We start from the raw sequence: 21,611 nt of genomic DNA on the forward strand, positions 1-21,611 counted from the left end.
CGAGACAGGGTTTCTCTGTGGTTTTGGAGCCTGTCCTGGAACTAGCTCTTGTAGACCAGGCTGGTCTCGAACTCACAGAGATCCGCTTGCCTCTGCCTCCCGAGTGCTGGGATTAAAGGCATGTGCTACCACCGCCCGGCTCTCTTGTGGTTCTTTTTTTTTTTTTTTTTTTTTAGTATCAATAATTCTTGTAGTTTAATGGGAGACCAGAGAGAGAGAGAGGAGAATGTCCAGGAGCTGGTAGGCTGGTTAGCCTGAAATACAAAGTAGAAAAATAGCAGAGAGACCCTATCTGAGCAGTAAAGACAGATATCCAATGTTCTCCTTTGACTGCCACAGGTATGCCCAAATTCACACCAACTAATGTGTGTGCACACATCCATATACACATATATACACAGATTTAGTACACAGAGGAAAACCATCCTATATATCCAAACTTCATCATCTAGTCCCTTTGATGACAGTTCAGGATACCACAACCGGCCCAGGTCCTGAAGTAAAGTGTTTCATTTTACTCCAGAAATATGAGGAAGAGCCAGGCTCTGCAGGTGTGTGGTTAGCTGGCTTAGCTCTGCAGTGATGTTCAGAGAAAATGGCCTGGCATTCAGTTCAGATGATGAACAAGCATCTCACAATTGCTGGGAAGTTAATAAAATAGTTAAGACAAAGCAATCTAAAGAGGCTCATGAGATTTGCATCCAAGGTGGCAAATCACATTTATAAATCTCTCTAATACTAATCTTTCTTCGACCTTCCTTGGAAGACACAACTTGGTTACTTTGGACATCCATAAAAAGAAGGTCCATTGTCAGACTGTAGAATAAGTGACTGGTGAACCACTTGCTGCCTTCGGCATCTGTCACCATATTCTGTATTTATATTTTATTTATTTATTTTTTATTTTTTTTATTTTTATTTTTTATTGAGAAAAGGAGAAAAAAAAACAAGTTTCCACCTCCTCCCAGCCTTCTCTCCCTCCCCCCACTCTTTTCCCCCTCCCTCTCCAGACCAAAGAGCAGTCAGGGTTTTCTGCCCTGTGGTAAGTCCTAGGTCCTCCCACCTCCGTCCATATCTAGGAAGGTGAACATCCAAACTGGCTAGGCTCCCACCAAGCCAGCACCTTAAGCAGAGATTACAAACAAAAAGGTAGAGGAAATGAATAAATCGCTCAAAGACACGCAAGAAAACCAAGAGAAACAAGAAAAAGCAATCTCTTGTGGTTCTTATTAGCCTAAAGCTCACCAGCTACTAGACTGGCAGGTCAGTGAGCCCCAAGGATCCTCCTTTATGCCTCTTCCGTGCTTTGATTACAAGTGTGTGCCACTGGGCCCAGTTTTTAGTATGTAATACTAATAATTAGAACATGTATCAAATTTATGTCTGTGTTAAGATAGAGCAGTTTGAGTTGTAAGTAATAATCCAGTGGTGGAAGACTTGCCTATCACGTGACCAGGCCCTGGGTTCATTTCACAACAACATAAGACAACAACAAACATAGTACAGTAGTTTAAATATGTGAATGATGTTGTCACTTTCAGCTGGATAAGCAATAGGCATCTGAAACAAACTTGGTTTCTCTGTGTTCTTTTTCCCTATCACTTATGGGCTGAGGAATTCACTTTTCTTAAGGGTGTCCTTCACCAGGAAAGTCCTTAGTCCCTTTTCTAGTTGCTGAGACAGCAAGTTTGAGATACCTTTCTGTCACATTTAGTGGATCAACTCATTGTGTGCGTTTGTGTGTGTGTGCACACATGCATGCATACACACAACTATCGCTTCAGAGACTATGAAGAATCTGGTAGCACTACTGTGTCACTGCTGCCTTGTAAGTCTGGTATTGCACTGTCACATCCAGGGCTCTCAGCATCTTTCTTTGTCCCTTGTCTCCAACAGTGATTGTCCCTCATAGCACTCTGTTAAAATAATCCTTTTCTCACAACCCAGCAGAGGAACAGGCACAGACAGAGCCTTGGCCCCGCTGTTCCTTTGATGTTCTCTTTCACTTATTTAATGCTGCTTTTACAGCTCTTATGCTGAGTATTGACGTTCAAACTCCCCAAAATACCATCCTTTTTTTTTTTTTAAATTAAACTTGAGCAAAGCCATAACACCAGGTTTGTATGATGGTAATCTGTTGAGGGAAGGAGCCCTTCGGGAGAGTGCTAGCACTCCTCTGCATTTCTAGTTGGACGTTCTTTTGTTTTTAGAAGCACAGGTGAGAGGATTATAGTAGCTCAGGAATTTTCAGGTAAGTACAGAATATCAGGATAATAGAGCAGTTGATTCATATTTTACCTGCTAAGTCAATTTGTTTCCATAGACAGGGTGATCCATTTTCCATAAAATAAGCCACACAAATATCCTGAAACATTAGGAGAATATTGTGTTTGCAGATTGATTTTAATTATTGCTTTTTTAATCTTCAAGATTCATAACATTTGAAAATTACTCTCAACACAGGAATGTCAATGGTTTTCACTTTCCTTACAGAGCTAGTTAAAGTTAGGAATACTTCCACAAAGGTGTTATTCAGTTTAGAACTAATGGTGAGGATTTGGCTGGTTGATATTCAGCTTATTCAGGGATGACTCTGGTTGAATTTCAGGTCTGTGTATGCAGTCTCTTTAATTAGGGTATGACCAATTAGGGGAAAAACTATTGCCAATTTTGCCTCCCCCTTTTTTTCCTTCCTAAAATAAAAGGTCTCAAGGAGAAGAGAAAGAAGAGCCTTGTTAGAGATTGGAGAAGGACGGGGTCTCTCCTGCCCTGGACTGGTCATGGTAAGTACAGAAATAAAGAAATTAGAGTTGGACTCCTATCTTGATGAAACGTGAACACTAATACATCTGTTTATGTTTTATAAGAAATAATTTCAGTTTTGCCCACTTCGTAATTATCTCTACCTCCTTTGCCAGCTCCTCAGTACCTGTCCACTATGAATAGAAGAGCTACTTTTACGGTAGCCGAATCCTGAGAGCTAGATATGTAGCACACCTTAAGTCAGTCAGTAAATGGAGGCAAGATTGAAATATATCATTCTCGGGCTCCAGGATTTTCATATCTTCCTTTAATAGGAAGCTGGCTTGGAGGTGTAGCTCAGGCTAAACCACATGCTATTGCATATGTGAGGCCCAGGCTCACTTCTTCCCTTTCCCTAAAAACATTCTAAGAAGCAAGACATGTAAAAATGATTTTTATGTGTTTGTTTGGTGAGTGTAGAGATTGTGAGATGGCCACTCACAATTTTTTTATTTGATTTGCAGAATTGTGAAATATTGTAAAATGCTTTATAAAACAATTATATATTATAGACTGATCAAACTGAGCTAATTAACATACACTGTCACCATAGCACACATTTTAAATGAATTTGTTTTCTGGACGGCAGCAATTCCCTGCCTTTCCTTTAAGATTCTTTTGACCCGGGCTGGAGAGATGGCTCAGAGGTTAAGAGCATTGCCTGCTCTTCCAAAGGTCCTGAGTTCAATTCCCAGCAACCACATGGTGGCTCACGACCATCTGTAATGGGGTCTAGTGCCCCCTTCTGGCCTGCAGGCATATGCACAGACAGAATATTGTATACATCATAAATAAATAAATATTTTTTTTTAAAAAAAGATTCTTTTGACCCATAACAGATGGGCAGCTGTGCACACCCAGCCTTTCCCTTTCCTTGAAGAACACAATGGGCATTTCGGTGGCCTATGGGCCATTTAGGCAGAGAAAATGGAACACAGCCAGCTACATCTCATCAGTCCTAAGAAAGTGTAAGCAAAGCTTTGAGGACTAGAGAAATTGCTCTCTATAGCATTGTCTGATTTATTTGTTTGTTTTTGTCGTTAACCATGTGGTAGTTCCTAGACCCTAAGTGTTTCATGCTGGTGCACAAAGAGGAAATTGAAAATAGCATGTTAATTTCTAACTTCATTAGGGACGCGTGGAAAATGCTTTTTAAAATTAAAAAAAAAAAGTGAAATAGCAACAATCCTTGCCCAGCTAGTTGTATGGTAATGTCGTACTAAAAGGGAGAGGAAGTTAATTTCTCCCTTTTTAAAGGTGGACCAGTGGGCATCACAATTTTCCAATTTAATCTTGTACCCAAAGCATGATGACATTTTACTGTTTTTTTTTAATTTAAAGTATACAGTTTTTGTTTTCCCTCAGTTTTCAAAGCTAAAAGTGTGCTTGCTTAATATTAACATGATGTGCATGCCAGTGCCAATGATCAGCAATTGGGCATCAAAGCAGCTCTGCTGTGCACTGCTTGCCCTTCACCGTGTGCTAAATAGCCAGCCGTACAGTCCTTTTCCTGGTACTGTTGAGGTCTCTGTGGTACCTAGCACAGTCCTCTGGAGATCCCAATAGTTATGGAGCAGTGTGACCACACATCATAAAAGATCTGTCTTAGTTACTGTTCTGTTGCTGTAAAGAGACACCATGACTGTCAGTGTTTTAATTGCTATGCAGAGACACCATGACCACAACTCTTATAAAGAAAACATTGAATTGAGGGTGGCTGGCTTACAGTTTCAGAGATTCAGTCCTTTTTCATCATGATGGGGAGCATGGTAGCATATAGGCATACATGGTGTTGGAGCTGAGACTGCTACATCTTGCAGGCAGCAGGAAGTCAAGTGACTGTCATAATGAAGCTTGAAGAAAAGAGATCTCAAAGCCTGTCCCCACAGTGATACACTTCCTCCTACAAGGCTATACCTCCTAATAGTGCCACTCCCTTCGGGAGCCATTTTCTTTTAAACCGTCACTATGACTATGGCAACTTGTAAAAGAAAGTATTTAATTGGGGGTTTACTAATGGTTCCAGAGGGTTAGTCCGTGACCATCATGGTAGGGAGTATGGTAGAACAAATGGCAGACATGGTGCTGAAATGGTAGCCAAGAGCTTTTGCAACCTCAAAGCCCATCCCCCGTGAGACATCTCCTTCAATAAGGCCACACAGCCTAGTCTTTCCCAAACAGTTCCACCAACTGGGAACCAAGCATTCAAATATGTAAGCCAGTGGGGGTTAGTCTCATTCAGACTACCCCAAGATCATTATATCAAATTAAAAAAAAAAAGTTAGAATTTTGCTATGAGAACTCATGGTTGTGTGTATTGTTTTCTGATTGGTCCATGTTACTCACTCACATGTACGTATCAGTATATGTCTAAGTCATAAGTCTTATAATGCAAGCTTCAATTTTGCTATTATTTAAACATTTTCTCATTTGTCTATTGGATTCCTGATAATTACTTTATTAGCTATGTAATTCTTTGAAATTGTTAAGTCATTGATTTATTTTAGTGTAAATAGTATTGTTTTATCATTTGGATTTTTGTTTTTGAGCCTTAGTTTTTACAGAAAATTCTAGAATACTGAATTTTGGTTTTCTTAAAGATTTTTTTCCAGTTATTCTTTGGCAGTTTCATGCATGTACATTGTTTTAATGATATCCAACTCCACTCCTACTCCCCAACACCACCTGCATCATTTCCTTCTCCTAGATACCTCTATTTTTCAAAGGATTTTAAATGAGACTTAAAGTGTGTCTTTTGGCAGATGTTTTCAGGGTTGTTATTTGTTCCCAGTAGGACTCTCCAGCCTATGTAAGGAGAAAGAAGTGCACACAGGCATATATACTGAGTTCTAGGCCAGCCTGAGATATAGTGTGAGACCCCATCTATAGAAAGCAGAAAACCAAAAAAATTTTCTGTGTAGTGCTTGTCTAACATGTTTGAGGCCCCAGTTTGATCCCCAGTAAAATGAAAATGGAGGGGGTTCTGACTATGTGAGCAGAGTTCATCATAATCTAGAGCCAGGCTCTCTCATGGACTATTTATGTCTTTTGGGCCTCCCTGTACTGTAACAGCCAGAGTGTAAAGTAGTTTTTTTTTTTTTTTTTTTTTTTTTTTGGTTTTTCGAGACAGGGTTTCTCTGTGGTTTTGAAGCCTGTCCTGGAACTAGCTCTTGTAGACCAGGCTGGCCTCGAACTCACAGAGATCCACCTGCTTCTGCCTCCCAAGTGCTGGGATTAAAGGCGTGCGCCACCACTGCCCGGCTAAAGTAGTTATTTTTGAGAGTGCTTGACTTCCTACTTTGAAATTGTCTTAACTGGAAGAGACCTCTTGGTAGTGTAAGGCAGAATGAGCAGGGATAGTGGTTTACACTGCTTTAAATTTTGGAAATTTAGTTTTTAGTTTAGTTTTTTTGTTTGTTTTCTTTTATATTAAAACACTTTAAAAAGTTATTTATTTATTATGTATATTGTTCTGCCTGCATGTATGCATGCATGCTAGAAGAGGGCATCAGATCTCATTATAAATGATTGTGAGCCACTGTGTAGTTGCTGGGAATTGAACTCAGTCCTCTGGAAGAGCAGCCTATGCTCTTAACCTCTGAGCCATCTTTCCAACCCTAAAGCACACCTTTTTGAAGCTTTCTGTATGCAGATTTTGCATAAAGGATATACAGTGTAGCAAACTAACATTCAGCACTTAATAGTTTCATGAATTATCAATTCATAGAGCTGTTTCATTTATTCTTCTCCCATTCCTTTATTATACCCCTTAATTATGTTGAAGTGAGTTTCAAACATAATTTCTTTATTTTTAAGTAAGTATATATTTTTCAAAAATAAAGATGTAAAATTATAACATAAGGAGCAAAATTACTGCTTATTGGTTTCTTTCAAAAGGCACCACAGCCTCTTGGTGCCCACAGAGACTGTAATGCTTGATAATTTTTGCATCAGTGTGTTTCAGATTAGGGATACTTGTAATAGTCAGACTTCTGTTCTTATTACAAATGCTGAGAGAAGTCCACTAAAAAACTAAAAAAGAGAAAAGATTTATTTTGGCTGATTGTCTTTGTCAGTTGGCCCTGGTTTATATCAAAGTGGGAACATGGGATGGAAAGCCCACTCACTTTGTGGTGCGGAGGAAACAGGGAAGGGGCTAGCTCCCTTCATTGGCCTATCTTCCTCTTATTGCCTCTCAGAATTTCCAGCTCCCTGCTAACAGTGCTGTGTGTTAGCATCAAAGCCTTTAACATGTGGGCCTTTGAGGAACCCTTATCCAAACTATAGCAATAACTAAGATAGTAGATGAAGCACTTTGGGGGATAGTTTTCCTGAGTTTTTCTGCTTGTTTCAAAATGGTCATTGGATTATTATTGTGATTACATAAGTAAACATGGCAGAAAAATCAAGTATGGATGATAAGTAGAAGTTTTTAAATTAAACACTGGGGTTTTCCAGGATGAAGAGATGCGGCATAGCCTGGAGTGCATCCAAGCCAATCAGATATTTCCCAGGAAGCAGCTGATTCGAGAAGATGAGAATCTGCAGGTAATTACAGACCATTTTTTGACAGTGTATTATAATAACGATGGAGCAAAACTAGTGGATTGAAATAATGTATAATAGATGCATTTCCTAAACTGTACATATAGAAGTGCAATCTGGAAAACATTGTTCCTTTTTGAAAGATTTATTTCCTAAAAGGTCATTGTTTAGTATGATTATTTATCATCATAAAAGTTCCTAATTTTGGTAAGTATATTGAAATTAGGTGAGTGTAAGCTGTCTTTCAGATTCTTGATTTAAACCTGTATGGCAGAGGGTTTATTGTCCTTTTGTTCACCTGATCATTTAATCTGGACCATTTCTGCTCTGGAACTATGAAAGGTTTCTTTTGTTTTCCAGGTTCCTTTCCTTGAACTTCATGGAGAGAGCACAGAGTATGTGGGCCGTGCTGAGGATGCCATCATTGCCCTTTCTAATTACAGACTTCACATCAAGTTTAAGGAGTCACTTGTTAATGTAAGTGATTACCAACCATCCTTCCTGTAAGGTAGATAAGAAAAGGAAGAAATAAGAATTGTACAGGCTTGGGTATTTGAAAGCATTTTGTACTGTGCATTTCTCTCATTTAATTTCATGCTCAAGGACTGTTTGGTAAGGTACTCCTATGATTTATTTAAAACAATTCATCTTGTCTGCTTGTTAGTTAATACTTGTACCAGATGCTGCTGTTTTATTAAGCTTTATAAAGGTACAAAGTTTATTACAGACTGACATATCAGGCTCCTACATTGGTAAGGATCCATGTTAGTATGTTGTTTATTTGCATAATGAACTCTTACTAATGCAAAGGAAGTTGGAAGTTGTTATGAGTGCATTTGCTCTTTATTGGTTATGAGGTTCCACTAAGTAGAACTGGTTCTTCCAGTGCACTTCTGTCCTTGGTAGTCTCCAGTGAACCAGCCCAGAAAGCCCCACAACTTCACCAGTTTCCACCAGTGGAAGTATTTTTTTTCCCCTTTACTTGCCGGTGTTGTGGCTTTCTGCATTTGAGTGCCAGTGCAGAGAAGTGTGTTGTGATGTCTTTAAGAGCTCAGGTCTACATTCAGATTATGTGATTTGGAGGATTCTTTGAAATCTATTGCTTGCATTAATTTTATTCATCTTTCTAGAAATTACCTAACTATTCAAGTTGCAGCCTGTGATTTATAAGATCAGTGGCTGTCGTTTTTGAGCTAACATTTTACTTATTTATTTACTTACTTACTTACTCATTCATTCGTTCATTCATTCACGTTCTCGAGCCATTTTGACCTGAATTCTTCTGCCTGCCTTCTATAATTGGGTTATGTCTCTATTCAGTCCATTAGCTAACAGTGCACACCAGAGTCACCAAGGAAAAAGAAAATGTACTATGTTCACAGAGTTCTAGGGTGCTTTCTGTTGCCGTAATACACACCATGACCAAAGGCAACTTGGGGAAGAAAAGGTTTATTTCACCTTACAGCTTACAGCCTATCATTGAGGAAAGTCAAGGCAGGAATCTGAAGGCAGTAATGGAAGCAGAATCCAGGGGTAGTACTGCCCACCATGGACTATGCTCTCCCACATCAATCATTAATCAAGATTACGCCCCACAGATATGCCCACAGGCCAATCTGATTGAGATAATTCCTCAAGCGTGGGGGGGGGGGGGCTCTTCTCAGGTGACTCTAGTTTGTGTCAAGTTAACAAAACTAACCAGCACAATGGTTCATTTGGATTTGATCATTTCTGACCAGTGGATAAAAAGTGGAAATGGTGCCGGGTGGTGGTGGCGGCACACGCTTTAATCCCAGCACTCTGGAGGCAGAGGTAGGCAGATCTCCATGAGTTCAAGACCAACCTGGTCTACAAGACAGGGCGGGTTCCAAAGCCACAGAGAAACCCTGTCTCGGGGAAAAAAAAACAAAAACAAAACAAAAACAAACCAGCAATTGAAAGTTCCCTGCCATGTCCTAGGGGAGGGAGTCAATTTACCACTCAACTTAAACTTAATTTTTTTTGTTCTTTAAGTGGCTGGCATCAGAGAACTTATAATTCAATTGCCTGTGAGAATGATAAAGGTTCATCTTATTACATTTTCCCATATCATCCCATTTATCAGCTCACTAGATTTGGCTAAATACTTAAAGGTCTATTTTTAGATTTGTTTGGGACTAGGGTCTGTAAGAAAATCACATCATCTACCATCTTAAAGCTGTTTTCTTTATTTGTTCTATGAAAGTCAATTATGCAGCATGATGTGAAGCTGTGGTCCTTGTCCCTGTCAGCTTTTCTGTCTCCTTTCTAATAGTAAAACTGGGCCCCTCTGGCAGACCTCATACTTTGCACATTTTCCCTTCTCTCATACCTGGGGACTTTCTCTTCATCTCTCAGAACTTGGTTCAGGTAGTAACTTCCTCTGTGAAGCTTTGCTCAAGTCTGTTCCCTTCTTGGCAGTAATTGCATTCAGTGGCCTGCTTCTGTATGTAAACATACTTTCACAGCTTTTACTAGACATGTTGTAACGCTTTGTTGATTTGTCTTTGTGTCTTTAGGATCCAATATGTCTCTTGATACCTGCAACTCAGTAAATAATGACTTGAAATTATTATGGATTTGAAATGAATATTAGATCTTCTCTCCCCTTTTGGATTTTAAGTTCATTTTAAAACAGTGCATTTCTGTGACTAGGCCTGTGTCATTCATCATTTATTTCTTATAGTAACTATATGAGTAGATTGTATTGTGATATTTTTTCATAGTGTGATTTTAATGTTTAAGAAACTGACAACAGTTCTTACTTTTAATCCATTTCCTTAGATGAAAGTGTTTTCTCTAGCATTTTAAATCTCTAAGTCTTAGATCCATGTGTCACTTACAAAACCCCAGACACTGTGTTTGCACAGAAAAATGATTATGCAAAGTTATCTTGACATTGTAGGGACTATGCACATTTCTTATTGAGAAACACCACAGTGCTAGGGTTCCTGAGGTCATTCTAGGAACAAGATAGCTTATTCCTCCTGCAACAGATCCTAGATCTAGACCAGAGGATTGATAGTGGTTGCCTTTCTCCCTTCCCCTCTCTGCGACCCTCTGCTCTTTCTTCAGCAGATAAATGCTACAGCAAAACACAGGAGATCAGGAAACTCTATTAGCCAGGCTGTGGTGGCGCACGCCTTTAATCCCGGCAGTCGGGAGGCAGAGGCAGGCGGATCTCTGTGAGTTTGTGGCCAGCCTGCTCTACAAGAGCTAGTTCCAGGACAGGCTCCAAAGCTACAGAGAAAGCCTGTTTCGAAAACAAAAACAAAAATAAAACAACAAAAAAACGAAACCAAAACAAAACAAAAAACTATTAAAGGTCATTTTATCTAAATCATGCATATTTAAGCCATTAGAACCCAAATGTGCTATCTCTATGGTGGCATGCCCTACTTTGCATTTTTAGCACTTCAGAAAAAAAAGTTGCCATTAAATTTTAAATAGCTACCTAATATCAAATATTCTCTTAATTTCACAGCACATTGACTGCTTATAGGCTTGGATACAATGAGCACTATTCCTTTTATCTATACAACCTCAGTAAACATCAAGTTTACAGTTCCTAGAGTGAAATACCTCTGTGGAGAGTCCATTTGTAGCATTCCTGGTATGAGCAATCGTCTATTCTTTATTTTTTCCAAACTATATTTCTTTGAAACTTAGATAATTTATTAAGCAACTAAGTGTTCAAGTGGGATTTATGAAAGTTTAAAACAGTTTTTGTTGTGTAATTGAACAGACTGATCTTAATCTGCTATTTCTGAAACCACAGTGGGTGGCATGAGACTCTTGGGTGATGGCTGTTTCATGTTACCTTGCAGTCTTGAAAACCTGTCTCCTGTGTGAGTCTATTCTCTTTTACCAGTGCCCTAGTTGGTGCTCTTACGAGAATATTTTGTGGGGTGAAAATAAATTTTATAATAAGTAATAGTATTATGATCAAAAACGTAGACTGAGAGTGGAAGGGATGGCTCAGAAGCTAAAGGCAGTTGCTGGACAAGCTTGCTGACCCAAGTTTACTCCCTGGAACCTGCATAAAGGTGGAAGGAGAGAACCAATTCCCTATAGTTGTTTTCTGACCTGTATATGCTTACTGTGTTGTGTGTGTACACAGAATAATAAATAAACTTAGAATATCATGTAAACAGAGTTTAAAGCAGAAATGGTTTATAAAACTTTGTTTCTTGGTCAGTCTCTCAGTGCCTAACAGGTGGCAGTCTAACAGCTGTTGGTATTCTCCTTTGTCTAGCAGTTACCTTTGGTCACCATACACCAGAAAGATCTTTTTTGTTATTCTGCCAGCTAGTAGGTCAGAGTTTGTAGTAAGCCAGCTCTGAAATGAGCAGGGCTGACATGGGGCTACTCTTTGGAGGCAGCATGGTCAGTGAGCAAACCTAAGCAAATTTTTGGAGTGCTACTTGCAGTTCCTATAGCCACATTCTGACTGGGTTTGATACAGCATTAGGGACAAGTAAGCTACTCTTTTTCACAAGGCCTTAAGAGTGTATGCAGTCTGGGTGGGGGTAGTATACACCATTAATCCCAGCACTTGGGAGGCAGAGGCAGATGGAGCTTTATGAGATCGAGGATAGCCTGGACTACAGAGTGAGTTCCAGGACAGCTAGGACTACATGGAAAAACCCTGTCTCGGGGATGGGGTGGGGTGGGAGAATGCACTCAGGGCTGATTGTAACTCAGTTGGTAGAGTACTTGCCTAGCATGCATCGAACAAACCCTGAATGCAAAGCACCAAATAAAGCCATGGTGGTATAGACTGTAATTCTAGCACTTGGGAAGGTAAGAGAGTTAGTAGCTGTCTTTAGTGGCATAGGGAGTTTAAGACCAGCCTGGAATGCATAAGACCCTGCCTTGAAAAAAATGAATTTTTATTTTTTCATATCTTGTTTGGAAAATGCTTTTGTAGTTGGAGGTTAAGTCAGATATTTTCAGAAAGAATGTCACTGCGTCAACCTGAGAGTCGTTTACACACTTGAGAGACATTTCTTCTCTCTCACTGGCGTATCGATCTCTGTCCACTATTGTTAAGTAGGACCTGCTGACCTAGTTGTCAGGGAGGGGGACCATTCCAATTCACTCAAGCCTTGAGTCCTACTTGACAAACAAGGCTCTTCAACTGTTTTTTTTTTTTTTTTTGAGCAAGTTGGATCTAGCCTATTTTAGTTTCTTTGACTACTGTATAACTTCTTGTTATCTGTGTTCTATTCTACTGAGTAGAGACTCTGACCAGTGGCTACTGGTGTGCCGTGCAGGCAGTTAGGCCTCCTCCTTTTTCAGAAGCCTCCTTTGCTAAGAACTGAGGAATGAATCTACTCTGCCATCTGGAACAATGAACACTTGGAGTCCTGTTTGCACTAGACCTGTAGTACTTCTGTGTAGAGCTCTTCAGCTTTTGTGTTACTGCAAATCATAGCTTCTTAAAGTAGAACCTTGAGAGATGACCTTGTGAGTTTGATATTCAAGGATCTATTCCCTCTTCTTTTCCAAAGTCCCTACCTCTTCTTGGTGGTCATCATGCTGTGACTTGAGGTCATTGATTTAGGGAAAGGGAAACTCTAATGGGCTCTAGTAAGTCACTACTGGTCCAGCTAAACTTGTGGCTCTGATTGCTTCTTTCCCTGTTAATCATTTGGGCTGAGTGTGCCTGCAACATTAGTGCCTTTTGACTAAGAGGACTTTATCCTTTTTAATTTTAGGTTCCATTACAGCTTATAGAAAGTGTTGAATGCCGTGATATATTCCAGCTTCATTTGACATGCAAAGACTGCAAAGTTATCAGGTAGGTGGTGTGTTTGTGAGGCTGTGAAGTATTGGCAAAAATATTCTTTAAATTGTTGTTACATAGTTTGTTAGCAAAATGTCTTTTGAAGGCTCCATTTGTTAGAATAATTTCTGACTAGTTAGTTCCTGAAATATTTTATTTTTAGTGAATATTGTTATATAAACAGACACTTTTTATTTGGACATACACATAGCGGACAATGAGGAATACTGAGAATTCAAGAACAATTGCAGTGGGTTTTTGATCCTACTGCACGTACTGGCTTTGTGGGAGCCTAGGCAGTTTGGATGCTCACCTTACGAGACCTGGATAGAGGTGGGCAGTCCTTGGGCTTCCCACAGGTCAGGGAACCCTGATTGCTCTTCGAGCAGATGAGGGAGGGGGAATTGATCGGGGGAGGGGGAGGGAAATGGGAAGCGGTTGTGGGGACGAGGCAGAAATCCTTAATAAATAAATAAATTTAAAAAAAAAAGTATAAAAATTAAAATAGCAGTCGTGTAACATTTACCCTTGTTACTACTGTATCCCAATTTACTTTATTATTTGCAGAGCCTGTGTGTGTGTGTGTGTGTGTGTGTGAGAGAGAGAGAGAGAGAGAGAGAGAGAGAGAGAGAGAGAGAGAAATGAGAGATTGAGATTCTTTTCTGAAAAATTAAGTTGCTCCACTTGGCTCTTCAACCTTAAATCCTTTCCTAATAATAGAATATTTCCTCATATAACTTGTATACCATTGTCAGCTTCACAATTATATGATGATAAGACTTTTGCCAGATCTATTATCTTTGTCCTTTATAACATTCATTCTCACCCCTTCTCATTCAGCACATTCAGTAGAGAATTCATTCAGAGTCAGATAATGTGTTTAGCTGCATGACTGTAATCTTCATTAATCTGGAATCTTTCTGTAACCTTTCTGTGTCTTTTATGACAGTGGCATTTTGAATACTGTAGTTTCAGTAGATTGTTTCTCATTTTATGATTGTCTAGAGTTTCTTCAAAGTTAAATTGAAGTTAGGTTTCTACAATTGGAATACACAGACACACACACACACAGACACACACTTTCTTTTCAAGGTCCTGTGTTACATCTAGAGACAATTGATCTACTTGTCCCCTATTGATGACTTCTTATTAGTCCGGAGTGTTACCCAATTTCTCTAGTAATAGAGTAGTAGCAGCAGCAGCAGCAGTAGTAAATTTCTACATTCTTCCCCATATAACCAATAAACCACTTTGAGAAAATACAAGTGTCTTATCTCTCACCAAAATTTCTCTTAAGTTTAACATTTATTCATGATTTTATCAAGTCTAATTTTACCCTAATTGTTGCAAAATTATGCCTAAAATAGGTTTTTAATTTAATAACTCTAGACATGCTCCATTCTTGACATTTTTACTTTATTCCTTTGATCTGTTTTGGGGTACCAGTAAATACCGTGTTGTTATGTTAATGAGCTACCTTGGTTGGGACAAGGGAAGGGTGTAAGGAAAACATTAACTTGCCTTTTTAGCTACTCACATTAGTCTTCCTTCCTGAAGCAGTCTGTGTGGCCCAAGGTGGCCTGAGACTTGTAGTACTCCTGCTTTAACTTTCTGACTTACTTTTGATAACTGACAGCCATTCAGATTTTAAAGTTTGTGTAGTTTCAGTTTTCAGTACTACATTTAAAAATAAAAGTTATGTAAGTCCTCAAAAACTCAATTTGTATTAATTATTCTAACCCTTTAATTGTATATACTGAAAATTGCTGTTGATAATGCAACTATTTTGTTCTCTGTGTGGTTGTAGCTGAAAGTTTGCATGTCCTCTGGCTTAATTTGGATCTGATTGTCCTAATTGCTAAGTAGACAAATTTTGAAACCACCTCCCAACTGGCTATGGATAGTGTTGTGGTCTGTTTTTTAGGTTGACCTATTATATCATAACAAAAGAAAAAGAACTTCTGAACTTTTCTGACTTTTCTTGAGAGAGATAGATGACTTTAGAACTATCTGAAGAAGTAGGGTGAGACCTAATTCATTGGAGAGACAAACTAATGCTTTACTTTGATAATCACCATTAATTACTTTCAGAAGAGATTCATTAGATCAAAATAATAGATTTTCCATATGTCCACCCTCCCATTTTTTAAAGATTTTGTACCCCTGGCTGCAATTTGTTGTTTTTATTGTAAGTAGTAGTGAATGACTGTCTGTGATGCTTTCTTCACTTCTAGTTGATCCTTCATTATGAACAGGCACTCTTGAAATGGTGGCTTTTCTTAGACTTCATTATCAACTGTTATCTGATTACATTCATACTTGTTTTGCTTTGCAAAGGTGTCAGTTCCCAACCTTTGAGCAGTGTCAAGACTGGCTTAAGAGATTGAACAATGCAATCCGACCACCTGGTAAAATAGAAGATCTCTTCTCATTTGCATACCATGCTTGGTGCATGGAGGTCTACGCCAGTGAAAAAGAACAGCATGGAGACTTGTGCAGACCAGGTAGGCCAGACTTCTTATAGAACTTTGCTTGAAGGTGCCTTTATCATGAAATGGGAACCTATATGATTCATGTCTTCAATCTCTGTCTATTATTATAAAGTACCATGTGTGTTTCCGGTTTTCTAAGTTTAGTAAGATACATATCCTCCTTTCTAGGGAAAGGGAAGAAAACTGTTTGACACTTTAGTGGTTTCCTAGGCCTATATTGACTATAAGAAGGTTGTGGGGGTTATGAAACCCTAATGAAAAGAAGCTGTGAATTTTGTATATGTATTTGGTAACATTCATATTAAAATGGTATTTGAGTAGACTTTGAACCACATAAGCCTTGGACATTTTTGTGAAAGTGCTTAATTTCTCATTTTATTCTTTTACTTTTCACCTGATCTTTTATTAAAATGATATATTTAATATTATATTAAAATTAAAGTGTATGTAAGATGTGTATGATGTGCTAGGAATTGAAGTCTAGATCTTACATATATTAAGACAATTATTTGTAGTGTCAATGTGTGTGCGCAGGTGCGTGTGTGTAGATGGTAGATACACATACGTGTGGAGACCAGAGGTTGATACTGGGTGTCTTCCTCTATGACTATACACCTTATTTTTTGAGATAGGGTAAAGCTCACTGAGTCAATCAAATTAACTGGCCAACAAGCTCTAGCAAAACCTTTGTTTTCATCTCTCTAGAGTTTAGATGATAGGCATGTACCACTGTGCCCTGCTTTTTACATGGGTGTTAGAGATTCAAACTCAGGTCCTCCTGCTTGCTCAGCAAACTCTTTACTTTGTCATCTCCCCAGCCATTGCCCTGTCATCATTTTTTTTTTTAAAATTGTGTGTGTGTGTGTGGCTTTTGCTCGGTGTACCTTTAATCCCAGCACTCAGGAGGCAGATCTCTGCTGAGTCCAAGGCCACATACATGGTCTACATGACAAGGTCTACTGTGAGACCAGATAGCCAGTCCCACATAGTAAGATCCTATATCAAATTTGAAAAAAAAGAAAAAGCCACATTTTTTAAAAGTTTTTTTTAATGGTAAAGTTACAGTGAAATGCACAATTCTTATATTTACATTTGCTGAGTTTTAACCGTTGCGTATTATTTCAGTTTTTATTTCTCTGTTGTCTCCTAAAATAGTAACTTAGAAGTGAGCTTGTTGCACCTCATTGTTTGTGACACTAATTCTAAGAGACCTTCTTTGACTTGGAGTTGCCTGCGTTTTGCTTGTAAGGCTTGCTTGTCTTTTACCTGTTACTTCACAACACACTTTTAAAAGAGGACCTTATCCATTGCTGGTGGGAATGCAAACTTGTATAACCACTTTGGAAATCAGTATGTTGGTTTCTCAGAAAATTGGGAATCAGCCTACCTAAGGATCCAGCAATACCACTCTTGGACATATACCCAAAAGATGCTCAATCATACTACAAAGACATATGTTCCACTATGTTCATAGCAGCATTATTTGTAATAGCCAGAACCTGGAAACAACCTAGATGCCCCTCAACCAAAGAATAGATAAAGAAAATAGAACACATTTTCACATTAGAGTACTCTCAGTGGCAAAAAACAATGACATCTTGAATTGTGCATGCAAATGGATGGAACTAGAAAATACCATCCTGAGTGAGGTAACCCAGACCCAAAAAGATGAATATGGGTATATACTCACTCATAAGTGGATACTAGCTATAAGCAATGGATATTAGGGCTATAGTTGATGATCCTAGAGAAGCTAAGTAACAAGGCAAACCTTTAAGAAAAACATATGTAGATCCACCTGGAAAGTCGAAATAGATAAGATCACATGGCAAAATTGGGAATATAGGGGTGGGGGCAGAAGGGTGGGGGAAGTGGAAGAAGGACGGAAAAGGGGAGGGACAAGGAGAACTTGAGGGAATGGGATAGTCGAGATGGAGAAAGGACAGAGATGAGAGCAAGGAAAGAGATACCTTGATTGAGGGAGTCATTATGGGGTTAGCAAGAAACCTGGTTCTAGAGAAATTCCAAGGAATCCACAAGGATGACCCCAGCTAAGACCCTAAGCAATAAAGGAGATGGTGCCCAAATTGGCCTTGCCCTGTAGTTAGACTGATGGATATCTTAAATATCACCATAGAACCTTCATCCAGAAACTGATGGAGACAGAGGCAGAGACCCACAGTGAAGCACTGGACTGAGCTCCCAAAGTGCAGTTGAAGAGTGGGAAAAATGAGAAATTGAGCAAAGTGGTCAAGACCATGATGGGTTCACCCACTGAAACAGTTTACCTGAGCTAATGGGAGCTCTCTAACTCCAACTGGACTGGGAAGGAACAAGCATAGGACCAAATTAGTCCCTCTGAATGTGGTTGACAGTTGCATGGCTGGGACAGAATCACTGGCAGTGGTACCAGAATTTATCCTTACTGCTTGTACTGGCTTTTTGGGAACCTATTCTCTTTGTATGGATAGCTTTCTCAGCCTAGATATAGTAGAGAGGGCCTTGCACCTTCCCCAAAGCAATATGTCTTACTCTGAGGAATGGATGGGGAGGGAGGAAGTGGAGGGAATGGGAGGAAGGGAGGGAGTGGGAACTTGGATTAGGTATGTGTAATGAAATTTAAATTTTTTTATAATAAAAATTAAAAGAAGTAACATGATTTATTGTTCAGAGGAACTATATTCATACAACAATTATTTCTAAAAGTATAAATAAAGATTGATCATTAGCACTAAAAAAAAAGATGCACAGTTCACATTGATGTTAACCTGTTAACCACTTACATGGAATTTTACTGACATTAGAGAAAGAGAGTGGGAGAAAGAATATGTTTGGATTTTTTCTTTTACTGTATTTACTATGTAATACACAGAGAAAACTTGTATTTGAGTAAAAAAAAAATACTCTGGTAGCATTTTTCATTCCAGCTATCCTGGTTATAGTGCTTTCCCAATAGTGTTGAATGTTGGTGGCCACAGCTTACTCACAAAATAGGAATATTCCAGACAGCCATATTTTTATGTCATCTCAAGGATGAAACAACGTGAGACATTTCAGAGTGATGCCTTTGTATAGTCTTCCCCAGAACATGAAACCATAAGTATAGATGTCGAGGTACAGAAGTTGGTTTAGTCTTTTAGTCATACATAGAGTGGTTCCTGACTTCTTTCCTTCTAAGTACTGAGTGTATCAGCAGGCAGGGTACTGGGATGTCTTAGTATTTGTGTAATTTTAGTATTTGGCTGTTGAGCGTGTCATAGTGGAACCAGCCACATTGCAGCCAGTGCTCTAGGACTTACTCAGCCTTGGAAGAGGTCTTAACATTGTTAAGGATTCATTTGCAAAACTTGGAAGTCCTTGTTTTGTTTTTGTTTTTTTTTTTTTTTTGTTTTTCGAGACAGGGTTTCTCTGTGGCTTTGGAGCCTGTCCTGGAACTCCCTTTGTAGACCAGGCTGGCCTCGAACTCACAGAGATCCGCCTGCCTCTGCCTCCCGAGTGCTGGGATTAAAGGCGTGCGCCACCACCGCCCGGCTTGGAAGTCCTTGTTAAATCTTGACTCTACTTTAACCACAATTCAGGCAACAGTGTACTCAGAACTGTCACCTTCACTGTCATATCCTCAGCTTCAACAATAGTTACAGTTTTCATTGCTATGACAAAATTCCTGACAAAAGGTGCTTTAACAATGAATGGAAAGGTTTATTCCTGCTCATAGTCCATGATACTTCATCATGGTGAGGAAGTCATGTCTTAGTCACTGTTCTATTGCTGTGAAGAGACACGCTGACCAAGGTAGTTCTTATAAAAGAAGGCATTTAATTGGGGATTGCTTATAGTTTCAGTGGTTAGTCCTTTATCATCATGGTGGGGAGCATGGCAGCAGGGAGGTAGGCTTGGTGCTAGAGAAGTGACTGAGAGCTACATCTCGAGTAGGAATTATCTCAGTCAGATTGGACCTGGCATGGGCCTTTAAACCTCACAGCTCAACCCCATTGACACACTTCCTTTATCAAGGCCACACTTCCTAATCCTTCTAATCCTTCCAAAGAGTTCTTCTTCCTGGTAATTAAGCATTCAAATATATGAGCCTGTGTGGGTCATTCTTATTCAAACCACCACACATGGCAACAGGAACTTGGGCCAGCTGCATATATTGTGTCTGTGGTCAGACCACTTTCTCCTTTTTTATTTAATTCAGGGCCCTTGCCCAGGGAATGTACTGCCAGAATAGGCATGTCTTATTTCACTTAACCAATGTATGTCATTCCTTACAGGTATGCTTAAAGACTTAATTCCGAAGTGGCTCTAGAGCTCATCAGGTTGATGGTTGATATTAACCACCACAGTTTCCATTCTCTGTCATAGTCAGCTTGTTGGTGCTGCCTCTGTGGTAGAAATCAGGCTTAAATTCAAACTAGAGTGACAGATGACTGATCATCTATTACGTTAATAGTGCCATGTCTACTCTCTGACCTCTGGTAAGAAGTGCCCATCACTTACATTACATCTTGTTTATCTGTAGGTAACATGGGCTTGGATCCTACACTACTGTTAGGTTGACTGTCTTCAGGCATTGGACAGAGCCCAAGAAATGTGTACTTCAAGGATTTTCTGGAACCTTGATACATAGAAAAAATGATTTTTCCCCATCACTTAGAAATCTGAAAGGGGTATCTTTTAACCTCTCTGACTTGTGCTAGTCTGCGTCCTTGCCTGTCAGAATCATCTGGGGAGCTAGATTTTTTTAAAAATTGCAGATTCACACTGTGGCCTATGAATAAGATTGTCTATTTGTTTTAAAAATTTATTTCCAATAAAATTAAAATGCTTGGAGTGTATAAATGTAGTTCAAGAAATATTAAAGGTTGAGAAGGTAGATTAGGGAGCAGAAGAGGCAAACAGGAAGAGTTGAAGCAGAAATAAAGAGTCATTCAAAAACCTAGCGAGATAACTCAGTAGATAGAGCATTTGCCACACTAAGTTGACAGTCTGAATTCAATTCCTGGAACCCAAGTAAAAGTAGAAGGAGAGAACCAGTTCCTCAAAGTTACGGGTATACATGCAATGGTACATATGTGTGTTCACACATATACATCACACCCACAGTAACGAATAAATAAATAAAATTTAAGTGAAGTAAGTTGGGATATTACAGTATGCCTAATGTTTTATCAGTGTAGACATTGGAATTTTTGGATGGAAATTTAAGGAGAATCCAGCTCTAGATGTATTTGTATTTACTTTTCTGGCTTAAAAAACACAGATGTGGGCTTGAGAGATGGGGACTGGTGAGTGAGATAGCTCAGCTGGTAAGAGCATTTGCTGTGCAGCCCAATGACCTGAGTTTAATCACTAGAGCCTATAGACTGTCTCCTGAAAATTATCCTCTGATTTCCACGTGAACATTGAGGCAAATGTGTACCTCTCAAATTCACACAAATACGTGTAAAATTTTTAGTAAATAGACAAAATTTCATTGTGTAGATAACATTTTTTTTATTGATTCATCTATTGTTAGACATTTAGGCTTGTTCAAGTTTCTTAGCTATTATAACTAGCATAACAATAAATATGGGCGTACAGATAACTTTTTGGTAGTTGACCTAAGAGTCCTTTGGGTTACTGGCCAAGAATAGCACACACTTTTAATCCCAGCACTTGGAGGAAAAAGCAGGGAGATCTTGGTGAGTTTGAGGCCACTTTAGTCTCCGGGACAGCCAGAGCTGTTACACAGAGAAACCCTGTCTCAAAAAATAAAAAGTCCTTTGGGTATATATAGTAGTGAGTTTTTGAGAAACCTTCCTATTACTTTATATAGTGAGCTTACTGGTTTATATTCCTACCAGAAATATATAGGGCTCTTCTTCTCTTTCTATATTCTTGGCCAGTGTTTGTTGTTATTGGTTTCTTGGCAATAACCATTCTAACTAGGGTGAGATGAAAGCTCAAAGCAGTTTTAATTAGCA

At 39.1% G+C, this 21,611-nt stretch overlaps 1 protein-coding gene across 2 annotated transcripts in view; it reads left to right on the forward strand.

Moving 5' to 3' along the window:
- The window catches only part of LOC121459290 (myotubularin-related protein 3), a 114,977-nt gene that overhangs the window by 56,136 nt on the left and 37,230 nt on the right, over positions 1–21,611 (forward strand). For both annotated transcript variants that reach the window (XM_041668840.1, XM_041668842.1), the window contains exons 3-7: positions 2,706–2,783; positions 7,261–7,350; positions 7,708–7,824; positions 13,086–13,168; positions 15,491–15,657. In XM_041668840.1, the coding sequence (XP_041524774.1) occupies positions 2,781–2,783; positions 7,261–7,350; positions 7,708–7,824; positions 13,086–13,168; positions 15,491–15,657 (460 nt within the window). In that variant the 5' untranslated portion in view covers positions 2,706–2,780. The remainder of the gene's footprint in view (positions 1–2,705; positions 2,784–7,260; positions 7,351–7,707; positions 7,825–13,085; positions 13,169–15,490; positions 15,658–21,611) is intronic.

Source organism: Microtus oregoni, unplaced genomic scaffold (genome assembly GCF_018167655.1).
Source record: "Microtus oregoni isolate MIOR12 unplaced genomic scaffold, Mior012 000019F_ref0000042, whole genome shotgun sequence".
NCBI lineage: Eukaryota > Metazoa > Chordata > Mammalia > Rodentia > Cricetidae > Microtus > Microtus oregoni.